The sequence below is a fragment of the Sycon ciliatum genome, chromosome 2 (genome assembly GCF_964019385.1).
Source record: "Sycon ciliatum chromosome 2, ocSycCili1.1, whole genome shotgun sequence".
NCBI lineage: Eukaryota > Metazoa > Porifera > Calcarea > Leucosolenida > Sycettidae > Sycon > Sycon ciliatum.
In genome coordinates, this window is record NC_088644.1 from 50,391,200 (window position 1) to 50,410,310 (window position 19,111).

Below are 19,111 nucleotides of genomic sequence, written 5' to 3' on the forward strand. Positions count from 1 at the left end.
AAATAATAATTTGCGGTGTATGTAGGCGCAAGCAGGTTAGAATCAGTATTCAGGAACCGGACTTCTTTGCTCCCAGTCCCAGGCCAGGGCGGTCGACGTAATGGAAAGGCCATCAAAGGAGCCCTGCAATGCGGAGGACTGCTGCTTTGCTCCATCGCTGCTCGCTCGAAGCGTTGTTGTGAGGAGTCAGCCCAGGAGGACTCCCACTACGGGTTCAGCATCAGCTGGTCAAACCTCAGCTGGCGGCAGCTCCGGTTTCCTGCTGTGTTCCAGACCATGTCTGGTGCTAGCCAGTGCGAATTTACTGGAAAATCCTGGCGTGCCCACGGGAAAACTGGACTGGAGATTCGGAAATGGAGTTTCCACTGCGAATGTACGCGAGGCATATGCCCCGCACACGTCATTTGAGGTTCGCACACAGCCTGCAGCCCTGGATGACCAGCAGCATACCAGCTACAGCAGCAGGACACGTGACACGCCTGGGACGGGGGATGAGGTGTGGCACACGGCGTGGCCATTGTGGCGTATCCGTGTGGACCGGCACCGGGAGGCTCTCCGCACTGTTCTCACTGCCCTCGCTGCAGGGAAGTCCAGCGACTCCAACGGCGATTCGGACAAGGAGAGGGTGCAGGCAGAGGAAGCGATTTCCTCCGCGTCGGACTTCCTCGTTTTGCGTGTGAGCCCCCGCATGGCACAGCCATCTGTGAGAACTGGCGCTGCAAACGTAAACTTCAGGTATGAAGCGCCTGTATTAATGTGACACGCACGCACACCGACAGACACAGACAGACAGGCACACACACACACACACACACACACACACACACACACACACACACACACACACTACTACTACTACTACTATTGACAGCTGCCAGAAATGGCCACGCCGCTCCCCAAAGGGAGGTACTGTCAGAGAGGTTAGGGGGGAGGAAGGCAATGCTCCAAGTGGCGTTCCAGATCTTGCCGCCTCCGGAACCGTCGGTTGTGGCAAACTTGGCAGTGAAACTTGAATTGTTGGCGTTCAGCCACAGTAGGGCGCTTTGGACAGGTTCCACAACGGTGACGCTTGAGACCCGCAGCCGATTTAAATGAACGCTGACAGTTGGTGCAAGTTACACCAGGAACAACAAGAGGAGCAGGGGCAGGGGCCGGCGGCTGGTCGACATCGCCTAGCCGACACTTATGCACCGCAAAGCCTCCTCTGCTACGTAGCCATCGGTTGCATGTTGGACACTGTACTGATCCAGGCTGCTCCGATACCGGGAGCTGACGGATTGCTGAACACTTGTGACGGACCATGTCGGAACTACGGCGGAACAGACGGTTGCAGATTGGGCACTCGATGCTCTTCGGGGCGGGTTCCTTGTCCTCACCTGCTGCTGTCACCACTCCACGCCACTCTCCACGATCGCTTGCCAACTCAAACCAGTTACGCACTCCAGCCACGGATAGGTCCGTGTGAATGGTGTCCTTCCAGCGACGACGAGGTCCACAGAATGGCCGAGACTGAGGGAGACAGGCAAACAGCAACTGCTTCGGTACTCTGGTGTCATCAAGACGAGCCAGGTGCCCAAGCCACTCCAACCGTCTCTGCTGCACCATGCGTGACAATGGTGTGGGATCACCCCACTGTGCTCGCAGTTCTTGTGAAGAGATGCGCTGTTCCCACTGTCGGCCTCGCGATACGCCAAGGATGGAGCGAATGTTGGCATGGTGAAACCGGTCCATTCTATCTAAATCTGCCTTCAACGGCGTCCAGCATTCTGAACCATACAGAACCGTTGACAGTACGCAAACGACATACAGGTGGCGCCTGGTAGGGAGGTTCAGGCTCCGGTCATGTAGGATGCGCCGAAGACCACCAAAGGCCCCTGCACCCTTTGCTAGACGGCTCCGAATGTCCGCTTGCGACCGCGAGTCTGGAGTGATGGTGGAACCAAGATAGGGGAATGAGGTGACTGCTTCAACCCTATCACTGCCAATGACCAAATCAGAGCAATCAGCAGGGCAAACTCCGAAACCTGCAACGAGAAGCTTGGTCTTGGTCATGCTCACTGTGAGACCCAAGCTGGATGCGACCTCACAAAAGGCACACAGGGATTGATCGGCTGCGTTGCGAGTTGTAGCAAGCAGTACAGCATCATCCGCAAACTCGAAGTCATCAGCATGGCCGGACTCGGAGTGGGGACGACGCCTAGTGACACGAGGGAACAGCTGGCCATCAATTGTGAAGCTGAAGTCCACACCAGACTCTATTCCACGCTCAACGAGAAGGGATCGCCAACGCTCAATAACTAAGCCGAAGTACAAGTTAAACAGTACAGGTGCCATAACGCACCCTTGGCGCAGCCCATTCTTGACAGATATCGGATCCGTGCAACCACCGGCAACGCGAACGCACACACACACACATACACGCACGCACACACACACACACACGCACATACACACACCTCAGGGATTGTGGACTCTTGGTACCATACTTGCCGGACTACAAACCACCTGTAATGCATCCCAACAAAAGTCGGTGCAGTTCATACTACGACGGTCGACCGATGATACATGTAAACAGGGTAGATGTCTGTATTTCATGACAAAACAAATCTGGGCGCGGCTTATACTCTACAAACTACAAACTAATGCGGTTCTATTCTGGGAAATACGGTACTTTCATTGTCTTTTGGCCGCAGGCATTGGATTATTCAATTCAGGAGAGAAGATAATTATGATTATCCATGAATACCTCTTCACCAGTGCTTGCTTGTGCTTCATTATGTGTGTGTGTGTGTGCGTGTGTGTGTTTGTGTGTGTGTGTGTGTTTGTGTGTGTGTGTATGTGTGTGTGTGTGTGTGTGGTGAGTGTGTGTGTGTGTGTGTGTGCGCGTGTGTGTGTGCGTGTGTGTGTGTGTGTGCATGTGTCTGTCTGTCTGTTTGTCTGTACCTATTGTGGCGCTAGAGTTCCCAGCGTGGCAGAGTGCAGTGTCGGCACGCTGCGCAAGGGCATGCCCGTCTGCCTCGTCTCCACCCCATTTGCTGACGTTTGTCCACGTGTATTCTCACCATCTCTGACGCGCGGTGTGGTGAGCAACGTGCTGCGAACCAGAACATGGACAGACACGTCGCCAAGACCGGTCTCGGGAGCAGTAACATCAGCGCCACCATCGGTACAATCCACTGCCGCGTACAGCTCTGATAACGACGGTGGCACGTGCACAGACGAAACAAGGCGTCGCGGAACTACTTGTGCACTGCCAGTGCATGGCCAACCACGTCAACAACACTGCGGCGCTCGTGTGGAGCAATGCCATCTCTACCGCTGCCAACTGTCGTCTTGTGTCGCTGCGAGCACTGGGTCAGTGCTGAGAACATGTTTACTCCATGAGAAGGCAGCATTTCTGCAGGCTTCCACTAGCAGTCGAGAAAACGCAGCGTTACATCTGTGCGATCGTCTCGCGTGTAAGCCTACGCCTGTGGATTCTACGCCGCTGTTCAAGTCGCATCGTAGTGATGGTCTGCCGCACGCTGTTGATCGTCATTTCCACGGGCATCCATTCCGGATTGGTACTGCTCAGCAATCACAGCCGCAAGCATCGCATACCAGCAGCAATAACAGCAGCAGCACCAGCTGCAGCAGCAGCACGGCTGGTGGAAATGGCGGCGGTTGTAACGCATGCCCCGTCGATGATGTGAGCATGGTGCTGACGGACGCGCCGTGCGTTCTGGGCAGCGAAGGCGGAATGCTCTTGACGTGTCAAGCTAGGTACGTAGTGCACTCATACCTCAGTTAATCACCTGCTGCCTGCCGTACCGCTACCTCTCGCTTAGAGTTTGTTCAATTGTGTCAATCATTCATAGGGTTCCCTGTAATAAGACGACACCGTCTGTAGGGTTCCCCATTAAAATAATAAATACTACAGTGGAGATCGGATATAACGACCTTGACTATAACGACAGATTGAGTTTAGCGACACAATCCTGTTGCCCAAGTCCTTTGTGAAGATCGGGTTTAGTGACAGATCAAATATAGTGACATTTTGTTCTCTCCCGAAGGAGTGTCGTTATATCCAATCTCCACTGTACTACTATCCGGGCAATCCGGGACCGGGCACTGTCCGTGACTTTGAAATATCCATAACTCCGAATCATAACATACATTTTAACGGAGAAAGGCCATGGATGTGGCATATGACGTCACTATTTCTACCAAAAGTTACAGCAGTGTTGTAATATTTCCACTGAAACTCGCCCAAACGGTGCCCGGTAGACTAAAGTGCCCGTAACTCCGGGGTCCGGATAACCCAGGTATGATTGTACCTAGAGTACACTGAAAGATATGACGTCACTATTACTACCAACAGTTACAGCAGAGTTGTAATATTTCCACTGAAACTCGCCCGAAGGGTGGCCGGTAGACCAAAGTGCCTGTAACTCCTGGGCCCGGATAATCGAGGTATGAGTGTATCACTGTATACTGAAAGCTGTGTTTAGCGGTTCCATCTAATCCCTCAGGGGCGTCGGAAGGTATTTCAGTGTGGTACGGTCAGCTATCTGAAGTACAATTTACTCACAGGGGAGGGGTGCGTGAGCTGAAAAATGTTGGAAATTTCGAGCCCAGGTCAATGTGTTTTATTGATTCACGGGGTGCCTGGGGCAAAAGGTGGTTCACAGGGGAGGGGTGCGTGAGCTGAAAAATGTTGGAAATTTCGAGCCCAGGTCAATGTGTTTTATTGATTCACGGGGTGCCTGGGGCAAAAGGTGGTACGGTCAATATCGTAGTGACCGTAATGTGTCAGATGTGAAATAACTCTGAAGTAGAATAAAACCTGTGACTAACGACCACCCCTTGGGGCCGGAGAAAGCGGTCTTTAGTGGCAGGTGGTCCTTAGTTAGAGGTTTGCACTGCACCACCATTATGTGAACGTGAGACCGTCCGTGGCAGGCGAAGTGGTCTGTAGTACCAGGCGGGTCGCTAGTCACGGTGGTCCTTAGTTACAGGTTTGACTGTAGTACCAGGCTGGTCGCTAGTCACGGTGGTCTTTAGTTACAGGTTTTACTGTAGTACCAGGCTGGTCGCTAGACACGGTGGTCTTTAGTTAAAGGTTTTACTGTAGTACCAGGCTGGTCGCTAGTCACGGTGGTCTTTAGTTACAGGTTTTACTGTAGTACCAGGCTGGTCGCTAGGCACGGTGGTCTTTAGTTACAGGTTTTACTGTAGTACCAGGCTGGTCGCTAGACACGGTGGTCTTTCGTTAAAGGTTTTACTGTAGTACCAGGCTGGTCGCTAGACACGGTGGTCTTTAGTTACAGGTTTTACTGTAGTACCAGGCTGGTCGCTAGTCACGGTGGTCTTTAGTTACAGGTTTTACTGTGGTACCAAGCTTGTCGCTAGACACGGTGGTCTTTAGTTACAGGTATTACTGTAGTACCCAGGCTGGTCGCTAGTCACGGTGGTCTTTAGTTACAGGTTTTACTGTGGTACCAGGCTGGTCGCTAGTCACGGTGGTCTTTAGTTACAGGTTTTACTGTGGTACCAGGCTGGTCGCTAGTCACGGTGGTCTTTAGTTACAGGTTTTACTGTAGTACCAGGCTGGTCGCTAGTCACGGTGGTCTTTAGTTACAGGTTTTACTGTAGCTCTCTTTCCCCTTTTCTTGAGGCAGTCCTGTTTTTATTCTCAGCTGCCGTCACCCTGCAAGAATTACCAAGCTTACGTAATCCCCAAGGGGCATGCAATTTCAGTTTGCGTGTGTGTGTTTGGAGTCTGTGACGGTCGAACTACTTCACTTCCCATGACAACTCGTGCACACCGCCTGTTCTCTACGGGAGGCTGCCAGACTGTACACAACCTTCTGCGTTGGGTTCAACTCTCTGCTGGTAGTCACTTTGTACTGCAGGGAATAATTTAACCGGTATCGCATCGCAGTTTGCTCCGCAATTTTTCTGAGGTGCGAAGCAACTTCAGAAATGTGTCGCAGAAAACTGCAATGCATATTGATTATTCACTGTACCCTGTGATGCACAGTGTACATGCCGGGTGTGTCTCTTACTAAGTCTTAGGGATACAATAGATGCACAAAACTTCGAAAGTGCTGAGCTATGCATCCTGGCACCAGGCTAGGTTTGCAACTAAGGCGTTGCAGTGTACTTGTGGTCGGAACTTGCACTCTAATCAACTCTCGGGAAGGACGGTTGTCAAGTGTTGAAGAAAATTGCTACGTGACATTTTTGAATTGGTATTTAAGTTTGATTTTGCGTAGCAAAATTGCTATGCAAAAGATTGAAAGTAAATTAATTATTCCCTGTACTGTTTGCCGGTGTAGCCTATCAAACAAGGTCATGAGCTGCGATGTGAAACTCTGCCGTCTCAGCACTGGGTAGAGAGTAGAGAGGTTAAGATGCACGTTATTTCCGACCTGCGGTGCAAGTTCACGTCAAATTTGGCGTAAAACTCCAACTTTCGGCGTGAGCTGCAGGTCACTCGCGTTGTTTTTCGACGTGCGAGCCAAATAGCACGAGCCGAACTTTCGCGAAACGTCAAAAAAATAACGTGAATCTTAACCTCTCTATTGTACTGGCATTTGTACACTCCGGGGATAGAGTTCCTACAGGCAGTAGCTCATGGGGTGTTGAACACTTGACGTGACCAGGTTCCGCTTCTGTTCTCTTTGGCTGCCTGTTGTTGCAGGCCACGACTTGCTGGCTTCCTCTCCCTGTGCCTGACCGGACAGCCGGGCAATTGGCTGGGTTTGAGCACAGTGTGTCCCGCCGCCCCACTGCTGCAAGCCGTGCGCGCGCTGCAACGAGGCGGTGGTGATACGCCGCGGCCCGAAGCCACTCCGCTTGCAGGCGCTCCGTCGTCCCGGCTGGAGTCGTACTCATCGCAAGCAGTGCATGCAGGTGCGGTGAGATGATGCTCTGTTCCGTGTCCAAGTGGCTTCATTCTTGTGTTTGTGCATGGGTAATTTTTTAACACTTTCCCAGACACCAACAACAGACTTGTTCTTTCCCACTTGCGCTGCAAGAAGAAGCAGTATGTGCTTCAACCGGGGAAAGTTCTCATTGACGATTCTAGTATCGTTGTGGGTGAAGATTTTGTTGTGCGTCAGTTCTCATGCGCGCATGCGTGCATGCGGGTGTGGGTGCGTGCGTGTGTGTGTGCTCCTGTTTTTTCCCTGAATTTTCAGACGAGCGCTGTGTGCCACAGAGACTGCCATCAGCTGTCTCCAGCAGCAGCAGCAGCAGCAGTGACACCACTGGTGGCACCTACAGTTGCCGCTGCAGAGTCACCGGTGAGAGTGACGACGGCGACTATTTTGACAGCAGCATCGTGTCCGTGCACTGCGGGTCCGTGTGGTCCAGTGGTGTAGTGATCAGCCGTCGTCAGCGCCTCCTCCTCACATGTCGCCATGCCGTACAGGCCAGCCTGGAGCAACCCGCCATGCATGTGACAGTTGCCAGGGCAACACCAATCAAGCCGCACCGGCAACCGAATCACCAGCAGGTGCAGTGGCAGTACGACGTCCAGCAACAACAGCAGCAGCAGCAACAGTATCATCATCATCAGCAGCAGCAGCATCAGATCTGTCAGCACGACGACCATCGCCACCGGCAACAGCACCACCCGCACCAATCATCACACGACCATCCCCGTGGCAACAGTATCAGCAGTGCCGTAGCAAGCATTCTGGCAAGTACTGGCAGTGATAGTGGAGTTGATCTAGCCATTCTGCAGCTAAACCAGTCTGATTATGAACGTCTCCACCTGGATGAACTACCAATGCAGAAATCTAGTGGTAAGATGAGCTACACTCTAATACCCCAACTACACTGCCGCTAAAGTTTACCGGGTGTTAGCGGCCGTCGTGAGTTCCCTTCGGGAACGGACACGATAATTTACTTTTTACTTTACTGCAATATCAATAGTACATACCCCCCCCCCCCCCCCCCCCCCAGAATGTGCAACGCCTGATCCAGCTCTGCACAGGATCTTGGTCGAGTGTAGTCGGATCTTCTGATGCCATGCGTAGAGTGTGCTCCACACCAGCGCAAGGCCGGTCTCGAGGCAGGGTACCGTTATTTTTGATCCGTGAGTCCCGGGACTCTCCGGGTTCCCCTCAGATATGCACGGTAGTATGACGCGAAGATCCGATTCCGCTCGACCAAGACCCTATGTAGAGCTGGATCAGGCGTTGCACACTCTGGGGGGGGGGGTATGAACCCTTGGTAATATCCTTCCAGAGGGTACAACTCCACTGTCAGTGATGTTCTGAAAGAATTTCGATTTGACGTCGATGTTACTTCTTGAAGTATGTGCAGTGTAAAAGTAGTTTGACACGTGTAACACACATACTCTCAACTATCAAGATTCACAAAGCCAGAGTCGATTAACGCAGTTACACTCTTGCCTTGAACATTGAGGTCTAGGGTAGGGACTACAGACGATACAGCCTCGATACGCACCTCATCTGATGGCTCCTCGTGAACGACTGGGAGTTGTCCCACACCACCAGTCGAACTCAGTTTCCCGAGCGCCAAGGGTTGTGTGGGCAATCTACAGCAAAATGGCCAGGTTTTCCACAGCCAAAACAAATTGGTGGTTCATCACGACCACCACGACCATACAACTGTCCCCACCCACTGCTACTGCCACGACACTGGCCACCGTGACTTGCTCCTGCAGGAACTTGTGTTTGTGGAGCGACAATTTCCGAACGGCCGAGTCTCTTTTCGAGATCTGTCATTCTTTGATCAAATTTCTCGAGTACTGGGGCTAGTTGATCACGCTCCCCGACGCCATATGCACTTGCCTTGGCAACAGGCACTTGCCGTGGCAACAGAGGCACGAGGTACAGCAGGTGGCTGCCTGCGTAACGGGAACGCGGCGTAGGCCAAGCCATCGTATGCGTCACCAACATGTACAGCCTGAGTGAAGTGAGACTCGATGGCAGGCACCCTGGCATAAATGGCAGAGACCTCCATGGCTTTTTGGACAGCCAACACAATGTTTGCTGGTCGTGGCAAAGACAGTGCCAGGCATATCTCTTTGGTTGGCTGACAATCAATGAAAATCTGCAGCAGCATCGATTCCAGTAACGGGCCCTGTTGTCCTGGATAAGCTTTGGCAGCAAGGCGGCGGAGCTCCATGGCATATATGTACTGGGGTTCATGTGCAAGTTTCAGGCGCTGGTGTAAAGCCGCTTCATGCATTTGGGCCTGTTGTGGTGGCTCCAGGCGACTGCGGAGCGCTTCAACTGTCTCATCGAACGAAATATCCGCATCGGATTGGAGAATATTCTCTACTAAGCCGTGAGACGTACCCACAAGTCTTTTGGGCACCAACAGCATTTTTTTGTCGCTGTACCTGTTCAGGTGGCCTGCATCATTGAAGTGTTTGACGTAGGCCGGAAAATCTTCGCTTCCAGCACGACCAAATATCTCCGGCAATAGGATTGGCCTCGGTAATGCTGAGGCACTGGCTGGTCTATCATACATCTCTGCAATGCCAGTGGACTAGGTGACTGGGTCTGCTTTTTCGACTTGCCCATCTCGCTCGCTCAAGATTAAGTTAGTTCAAGAACAAATTTAATTCAACTCGGATGGTGAGCCAATTAAATTATAGTGAAAAAGGCGAAGGACAACATGTTTTGAGTTATGACTAAGATCTGGTTACGTTGGTGGACAGTTAGTCATACCTCGTAACATTTTGTCATTCTCCTTTTTCACCAAAAAATTTAATGTTACAAAAAAATTAAAAAAGAAAGGACCAAAAGTTTACAAGTTATCCGTTTTGTCCAACACTAACGATTATAAGCCAGATAATGGTGAGTCAAAATGTGCAACAATTAGCACAAAACTGACTGATGTGAAACTGACATTCAACGACCTGAAGAAAAAAACCTACGCAAAAAATTCTGGATACGTGACATGGATCTACCAACACGAGTTACGTCATAATATATACAAGACTAGACCTAGGATCTAGGACAGCTATAAGTATGCACGCACACCCACGTAGGTGTGGAAAAATAATTTTAGTGAAAATCAACAATCAGTGTAGGCATGCGCAGCGAACTATCCGTCAGGAAAGTAATTAGTGCAGAATGGAAAACAAGAAGAAGGATACAATGATCAAAATACAGTCTCCTTTTATTGGCCACAGGCCATCGTGAGAATAAAAGATTTCAACAGCCAAACCTCGCTTAACCGCACACATCCGTTTTCCTCAAAATATCCGGATACGTGAGGGAAGCGGATAATCCAACACGCATACTGTATGTATGCATGGCATATGCTGTAAATCGGTAACCAATGATTTTCTTCCGGATGGCGAGGGATCCGGATAAAAGAAGACCGGATAAGCGAGGTCTGACTGTACTCATTACATTTGGTAAAAAAAAACTAGCCATACTACCCACTTACCGTATTATCTCTAATATAAGCATGGTCCTTTATTTTTCAATGTACCTCCGCCCCGTGCTATTAATATTGGAGACGTTCCTTTATTGGAGACTGTTCCATTATTATTTCAACCTCATTTCAGAGGCATGTTGCCATGCCAAATTCATGTCACACACACACATTTCAGGGGGCTTTCGCCGGTACTGCATTTTAGAGATAATACGGTACATGCATTTTACCAGGTACCGATAGACAGTGTGCTTATAATGGAGACTGAGCACTTTATTTTTTGAATGCCACCCCAAATTCTATTAATGGAGACGTGCTATTATTGGAGACTGTGCTTATATTAGAGATAATACGGTATCCCTGGACCTGTGGTGGAGGAACCCACATCAGGTCCGGTATAGGTGAGTGTTGGTACGTGGGTGCATGCATGTGCGTGTGTGTATGGGGAGGGGGGGGGGGGGGGGGGGTGCATAGCTAGGTAACTGTCTTGAGCGTCCTATTGAGGTATGCTCCGGGTGGTGTCGACCAGGTGTGCATCGGGGGGTTGATTCACATGGCTTTGCCAGTTGTGCAGCTATCTGGCACTAGTCTTGATCTGTTTCATTCAGATCTTGTCCGCTATCGTTGCTATAACAGAAAATCTATGGATGCACATCCAGTGCATTTGCAGATTTGCAAGCTTCTCTTGTGACGGCCGTACATGGCTTGTGTATGTAACTGTTATGTTGTGTGTGTGTGTGTGTGTGTGTGTGTGTGTGTGTGTGTGTGTGTGTGTGTGTGTGTGTGTGTGTGTGTGTGTGTGTGTGTGTGTGTGTGTGTGTGTGTGTGTGTGTGCATGCGTGTGTGTGTGTGTGTGTGCAAGGTCAAGGTCAAAGGTGCGTGTGTGTATGTGTGTGTGTGTGTGTGTGCATGTATGCGTATGTGTATGACACTAACATTGCTATAGGTGTATCACCCGGTCACCCGGTACTAGCTGTCGGCTATCCACTGCTGGCACCGGACTCCATTCCGTCGCCGACAGTTACCAGTGGCATTGTCAGTTGTGTGCACGCAACCAGACATTGTGTATCCGCTGCGGTTGCTGATGTTCACAGTGATGTGGCCTGGTATCAGGTAAGTATGTGTGTCTGTGTGTGTGTGGGGGGGGGGGGGGGGGTTGTGTAGTGTATTGTAACTATTGCAGCATTGTTTCTCTTCTGTCTCTGTCTCATCTGTGTTGTAATGCGCATGCTCTGTGTAAATAAATCAGTCCTTGTTTTGTCGCGCAATGGACTCCTGCGTGGCTTGCAGACCGGAGGGGTGAAGAGTGAGGCGGGGGGGGGGGGGGGGGGGGTACTTCTGGTTGGAGAATTGACCCAAGATGAGGCTCGAAGCTACTGCTGATCAACAATGCACATTGGAAGCGTTTGAGTTTTTTCTTTCGCTGAGAATAACTCTGGTATCTTCTTACATCCCTGTCCGTATAGAGGTGGAAATCCTTCCGGTTTTATATACTTTCACGAGAACTTTGACTGGTTTCTCCAAGGCTCGATTGTACAATTCGGCGAGCTACTTATGACAGATCGCGCCACCCATAACGGTGTTTGTTTTGAGTTCGGAAAATATCATTTATGCTATGGCACGGCGCACAGGAATGGTATTTGGTGCTTGAGTATCCAGGAGTGTGTGTAGATACACCAGAGTATACTTGCCATCAGTAACTTTTCAGAGAGTGGCTGTTTGTGAAAAATGGCCAAAGGAAAGTAGAGATATGACGAAGTTCGCAAGTATCTTTGTATACTGTAAACTGACTCAATGGCGAAATTTGATAGTGAACGAATTAATGTAGAATGCACCAGAAGTGCTCATTGCTATCTTGTATGGAGAGCTAAATTTTGTGGTGTTGCGTTGTTCGGAACTGTTGCAGAGAAGTGTGGCATGGCTGCATACACATTGTGTGTGTGTGTGTGTGTGCGCGCGCACGTGTGTGCGGATGTGTGTGTGTGTGTGTGTTTGTGTGCATGCGGGAATGCGTGTGTACACTGCAGACGAGTGCCGGCGTCAATCGCGGTGCGAGCGGTGGAGCGCTCGTGAGCTCCAGGACGGGAGAGTTGCTCGCGATCCTCTCCAGCAATATGCGGTGAGTGATAGCTCTTAGCTACAGTTGAGTTCGGTGAAATCCGACCCAGAGTGCACATTTATCGTGTCCGATTTACACGGCCATCGATGCCCTGGAAGTGGCACGGATGCGGCCGGACGTACACATGTACAGATACGATGATGTAATCGGAACTACAGTACTGTCAGGCGCCGAAGAACGGACCGCCGAAGAACGGACCGCCGAAGAACGGACCGCCGAAGAACGGACCGCCGAAGAACGGAACGCCGAAGAACAGCTAACCTAGAATTTCACCAATTTTTAAGAACTGTCTAGGCTGGATGTTTTGCAGATAAGAACGCGAACCGTAATGTACACTATAATGTACACTCAGACGTATAACTCTGCATAAATGCACATGTAAGACTGTACAGTCGAATAAGAACGAAACTGCTGTGTTCGCTAACAAAAAGAACGGGCTAGGCTAGAACCCTGACCCCCCCCAGTTCTTCGGCACCCGACAGTACTGAAGTACAGGGCGCCAGTTTTACACTTTGGGTCGGATTTCACCAAGCCCCACTCACACTCTGTGTGATCATCTCCCTTTGTGTCCTGACTGACTGATTCCTGAGTGTGCATTGCTCACGACAAGGTGAAGTCCTTGGAGGACACCGTACGTGCCACAGAGGTGTCCAGGGCTTGGGGCAGAATCAATTTATTTATTTGGTAGGTCGGTCGGTTGGTTGGTATATTTTATTTTTACTTCGCCAGAATGAACATGCATTGCTGCCTTCTTGCCTGGACAAGTGGATTGTCCAAGCTCTCACAAAATGACGAAAAATGGAAAGAAGTATTACATGAGAGTGTGAAGCATGCAAAATAAGAGAGAGTGAGGGGGGGGGGGGGGGATTCGGGACCAGAGTCCTTTGCTGCAGGGTGCTCTGACACCGACGTTTGACAGCCCGTGGAGTTTATCCAGGAGTTGCTTTGAAAGACTGGAGAAGAAGCAATTGGAGCCATAACTTGATAAGACAGATGAGCCTGTATCATGCTGACATACCAGACTTGGCGGGCTTTTAGGCTCAGGGACCTGCCGTGTCGCCATAGCTGTCCAATTACTGGCCCGATCTTTCGTGTGACATGGCTGATTATGTGATATGTGCCTACCAGGAGAGGTCATTGTCGATTACAACACCCAGGTGTTTTGCGGATGGTGTTGCCTCCAGTGGCTGTCCTCGACTACGCACCCATTCTTGAACATCAGCAGACCCTCGGGGCTTCACAAACAGGACTTGGGTTTTCTGGGCATTCAGAAGTAGGCCGATGTCATCTAGCCACTTGGCGAGATTGGTCACTGCAGACGACAGGGACTCGCAGACTTGCTTGGGACACGCGTTGGAGCAGTCGAGAGCGATGTCATCAGCGAATTCCTGATCTGCCACATCCGGAGGCATCGTTGACTTGACGTCAGCAGTGTAAATTAAAAAGAGGAGTGGGCCTAAGACACTGCCCTGTGGAACACCGCGAGAGCAAGGAACAGTGCCTGACAACTGATCCTGCAATTTGATCTGCTGTGTATGTCCAGACAGGTAACTGCAGAACCAGTTGAGTGCCGCTCCCGAGATGCCTAGTTTGAAGAGTTCAGTAACGAGTCGCTCATACCTGACGCTGTCAAAGGCCTTCGACATATCGACAAACACGATGCCGGTATATTTGCACTCTGCCTGTGCCATTTGCCATCGATCAACAGCATAGGTTAAGGCATCTTTTGTAGAGTGGAGCGCTCGGTACGCGAACTGAGTAGACGGAAGAAGTTGCTTGCAGTCCAAGTACTGCGTGATCTTGTTCTTGACAAATGCTTCTGTGATGCAGGAGATACCTGAAAGCAGTGGCACAGGGCGGTAGTTCTTCGGCAAAGTTGGGTCTCCGCTCCTGAAAAGTGGACTGACGTGGGACAACGTGAAGGACATGGGAAATTCACCGGAGGACATGAATATATTGATGATGCGTGTCAGTGTGGGGGCGATGGTTAGATAACGCTTTTGCAGGATGATGCTTGGAATTTGGTCGCTGCCCGTTGTCTTGAAGGGGTTGACAGATTTCAGACTGCTTACCACATCCTCGACTGTGGCTAGATTGAAGTCAGTAACTGCCCCTTCATCCATTGGGCCAGAGGGAGAATGGAGCTGAGGAGGACGCTAGGGATCACGGACAACGTCACCAAACAGCTTGCTAAGATCCGATATGGGCACTTGAGCGGTGTACGACTCTTTATTCCGGCCAATCACAGTGTTACTATGGCTGACCTAAGTTTACGTTGGTAAGAAGTCTGGCACTGTTGGATGAAGTACTGAGACGAAATATAAGCTATTCTCATGGCAACAGCGTACTGAGGTTACGTTTGGTTGGTCACATTCCCAAATGGGAATCACTTGGAATCACTCGGAATCATTCTCGCCCGTTTGGTTGGTCAAAAAAGTGCGTTAGGTTGGTCACATTCCACATGATTCCAGAATGGGAATCGCTGAGAATGATTCTTTTTGGAGAATGATCATTCCACCTCACATGCTGGAATGAGCATTCTCATTCCGGAATCAAAAATGATAATGGCTGCCACGAGCCAAACAATGTAGCAACAGGTTCAAGTGCCTCAAATCATGCACTCAGAAGTACCTTGACTCTCTCAAGGAAACTAGAGTCGGGTAAAAGAAAATACAGCCGCCGTTCCACAACGACATCATGGAATTGTTATGTCAAGTGATTCCTAATTGATTCTGGCGCGTTAGTTTGGTCGGGTGATTCTTGCCGATTCCCATTCCAGAATGGTTGTCATTTACATTCTGAAAATGCCCAACCAAACGCAACCTAATATATGAAGATAGCGTGCATCTTGCTAAAGGTCGAACCCAAGTCTCGGTATTTTTCCCCTGACGGTAATACCGTTACAGCGAAACGTTTTTCGCTAAGGGTGTCTATTAGAGAGTTTACACATCACATTTTTCCAATTTTGAATATGAGATCTCACGGCCAAAATGGCGCATCTCACGTTGCAACGTGAGATTTCAACGCAACAGAGGGCCAACTCGTGGTGAAAGAAGCGATTCGACACACGTTTTTTTCTAACTTTCGAAATTGAACAACGTGAAGTGTATCTCTCTAGCACCAACTGAAATTCGGTATTCCATCTGCAGAATTCATGTACGGGGCATGTAACGGACGCGCATTTCTCTCGTGATCTCATCCACCAGACCCGCGGTACAATGCTGTACACCCTGTTGGTGTGGGGCTTGAACATTCTCAGCACTACGTTGTGGCTCCTTTGGCTTTTAGGATTTTTTTTGAATTTTTCTTCGACAAGGAAGTCGTACCATCGTAGACTTGAGGCCGGACCGGCTCGAGTTCGTCTTTCAATGCCGAGATCTCCGCACTCAGCCTAGCGCTTTTGTTCAGCATCCGCACTTCACCGTCTTTGGCTGCGCTTGATAGGTTCGAGAGGGCATTGACAATGTCAATGACATTTAAAAGAACTCAGATGGTGAGCCAAGGAAAATATTGTAACATGGACAAATGCATAACTTGTGCCCACGTTAAATTTTGTCTATGACATTTAATACTCAGGGAAATATGGTACACAAAACACTCGGGGAAATACAGGAACTGCAGTTTCACAAGGAGAGGGCATTTCTTGTAGCTGTCACAGTTTCTGCGTGCGGATCTTTCTGTGATGTTTTCTCTCTTCTTGCGTCCATGCGTGCGTGTGTGTGTGTGTGCACGTGTGTTTGTGTGTGTGTGTGTGTGCGTGTGTGTGTATGTGATGTCCAGCAATGGCGAGGGTGCCGATTACCCTCACTTGAACTTCTCACAACCCGTTCACGCACTAACCGTGGCCCTGGAAAACTTTGATCAAACTGGTGGTAAGTGTGTGCGTGTGTATGTATTTGTGTGTGCATTTGTAGATTTGCGTGCTTCTCTTGCGACGGGCGTATACACGGCACATGATGTGTGTGCGCGCGTGCGTGTGTGTGTGCGTGCATGCATCATCTTTATGCGTGTGCGTGCGTGCCCGCGTGTGTTTCTGTGTGTGTTTGCATGCCAGCGTGTGCGTCCATGTATGTATATTTATGTGTTTTATAGCAGGTAATTGAGCAGCAGGTATTTCATTCATGTCGAGCATCCGTGTGAAGTGGCAACCCTAATTACACACATTTGTTCCTCTGAATCATCGCGGCTTTCTTACACAAGCCCAGAGTTGCAAGAGACACAGTGCATTTATGTAACAGACATCTTATGCCCGTTATGTGACCTTTTTTGCTGTGTGTGCGTGCATGCGTGCGTATGTGCGTGCGTGTGTGTGCACACGTCTTCTGTGTGTAGATATAGCAATTCTTCGAGGTGCCTTGCAGCGTCTTGAGGCTAACTACCCTCCTGGAGGTCCTGATGGTAAGTGTTGCAATGTTGCATGGCTGGCTATACCGTGTGTACGGCAGTGTTAGCGATGTCATGAGTACTCTGGCCAAGGGACTTGCACAGTACAGTGATGTCATGGGTACTCTGGCCAAGGGACTTGCATAGTACAGTGATGTCATGGGTACTCTGGCCAAGGGACTTGCATAGTACAGTGATGTCATGGGTACTCTGGGCAAGGGGCTGGCATAGTACAGTGATGTCATGAGTACTCTGGGCAAGGGACTTGCATAGTACAGTGATGTCATGGGTACTCTGGGCAAGGGACTTGCATAGTACAGTGATGTCATGGGTACTCTGGGCAAGGGACTTGCATAGTACAGTGATGTCATGGGTACTCTGGGCAAGGGGCTTGCATAGTGCGGTGATGTCATCAGTACTCTGGGCAAGGGGCTTGCATAGTACAGTGATGTCATGGGTACTCTGGACTAGGGACTTGCATAGTACAGTGATGTCATCAGTACTCTGGGCAAGGGACTTGCATAGTACAGCGATGTCATGAAACCTGAGCGAGAGGCCCTTGTGTAGTGCAGTGATGTGGTGAGAAGTGCAGTGAAGTTACTTATCATAATTATTATATACAGTGGTGCCTTTGTTATCCGGCCCCATTTGTGCAATGGAAATTCTGCTGGGTTAGGGAGGGTGCTGAGTTTTATAAAGATCTGATTTGCTGCTGCAATGTGCTTGAATAGTACATTTTGGCTACTGGAAATTATGCTGCTTTATAGAGAATGCTGGTTTATGATGTCCTGGATCTAGGAGGCACTTGTATAGCGTAGTGATGGCCTGAGAACTCTGATGGATTCAGTCACACTGCGCAGCCGTATTCACTCATTATTTCCTTCTGGCCCGCTGTTCTTTGTATCTTACAGCTTTGCTGTCCCGCAGCAAGCTCTGAGCTGCTGCTCGAAACCATGACACGGTGCTCCGAGATGCTCGCCGTGACGGCCGGACGCACACTCCATCGATGTGCTTCCCACAGCAGTGCGGCTACTGGTGAAGGTCGGTGTCGCTGTTCGGTGGGCACTTGGGAGTCCGCTCTCGGAGGTCAGTGATTGGACAAGCATGCAGTCCCATGGTAACATACTGCCCAGCGGCCACTGTTTACAAACAGCAGGGTGGACAACAGCTTGAGCTTTTGTTCTTAAATTAATCTCATCCACTAGAAAGACTTCGCTTAGCAGCATCCGTACAGACGTTGATGCTAATGCCGTGTCAAATTCCTATTTTTTAACGTTTTTACCTTTCTCGTCGTGACTGCATTTTCAACAAAGATAGCTAGTGTGAGGGGCCCTCCATTTCATTATTATTTATTTTAGACTTTTTACTCTTACTTGGCTGGGATCCTATTCAACTTCCTGAAGTTAATGATTAGTTTGATTGCGGCTTTCTATGTATCTCTAATTGACAAATCCTCTCCGTCGCGAACGCCGTGATAGTGCTTCCACATCTGTTGTCATGTGGCTAAACCGGTGCAGAAAGTGACCACAGCTTGTGGACAGTGGAACCAACATGGCCGACACCATGTGACCCATACATGCAGGGGTTGAGTGGAGTTGTAACCAACATGGCTGCCCTATATGGTCTTGTGATAGACGGGTAACAACTCTATAGAGGCAAAAGCTGAGAGCTGGCGATACGGTATGAGCAAACTGTGCCTGCAGATCTACTTTCAGGAGCTCAGACTGACTGGATCTGGGCATGATATAAGACAATCACGTCATGTAAATATAACGAGGAAGTAAATCTAACGTTTTAACGAATGAAATTTAATGCCCCAGATGGGTTACCGTATTATCTCTAATATAAGCACAGTCTCCAATAATAGCACGTCTCCAATAATAGAACACCTTGGGGCGGCATTCAAAAAATAAAGTGCTCAGTCTCCATTATAAGCACACTGTGTAAATTCATTATCTGTACCGGCGAAAAAACCCTGAAATGTGTGTGTCTGACATATAAATTTAGCATGGCAACATGCCTCTGAAATGAGGTTGAAATAATAATGGAACAGTCTCCAATAAAGGAACATCTCCAATAATAGCACGGGGCGGAGGTACATTGAAAAAATAAAGGACCGTGCTTATATTAGAGATAATACGGTATGTGCAGATATGCCTGAAGACCGAAAGATCGTTGACGTATCGTCTCATTCGCCTATGA

The 19,111-nt window shown here is 49.6% G+C and overlaps 1 protein-coding gene across 1 annotated transcript; it reads left to right on the forward strand.

The window, feature by feature from the left end:
- Positions 1-20: 20 nt before the first annotated feature.
- LOC135810356 (uncharacterized) lies at positions 21-18,419 on the forward strand. Its single transcript, XM_065323848.1, has 9 exons — positions 21-735; positions 2,959-3,762; positions 6,686-6,897; positions 7,185-7,793; positions 11,354-11,520; positions 12,435-12,526; positions 16,307-16,398; positions 16,859-16,924; positions 17,821-18,419. Exons 1-9 carry the CDS (start codon positions 101-103, stop codon positions 17,844-17,846), a joined length of 2,703 nt encoding a protein of 900 aa, XP_065179920.1. The 5' UTR covers positions 21-100; the 3' UTR covers positions 17,847-18,419.
- Positions 18,420-19,111: the final 692 nt, after the last annotated feature.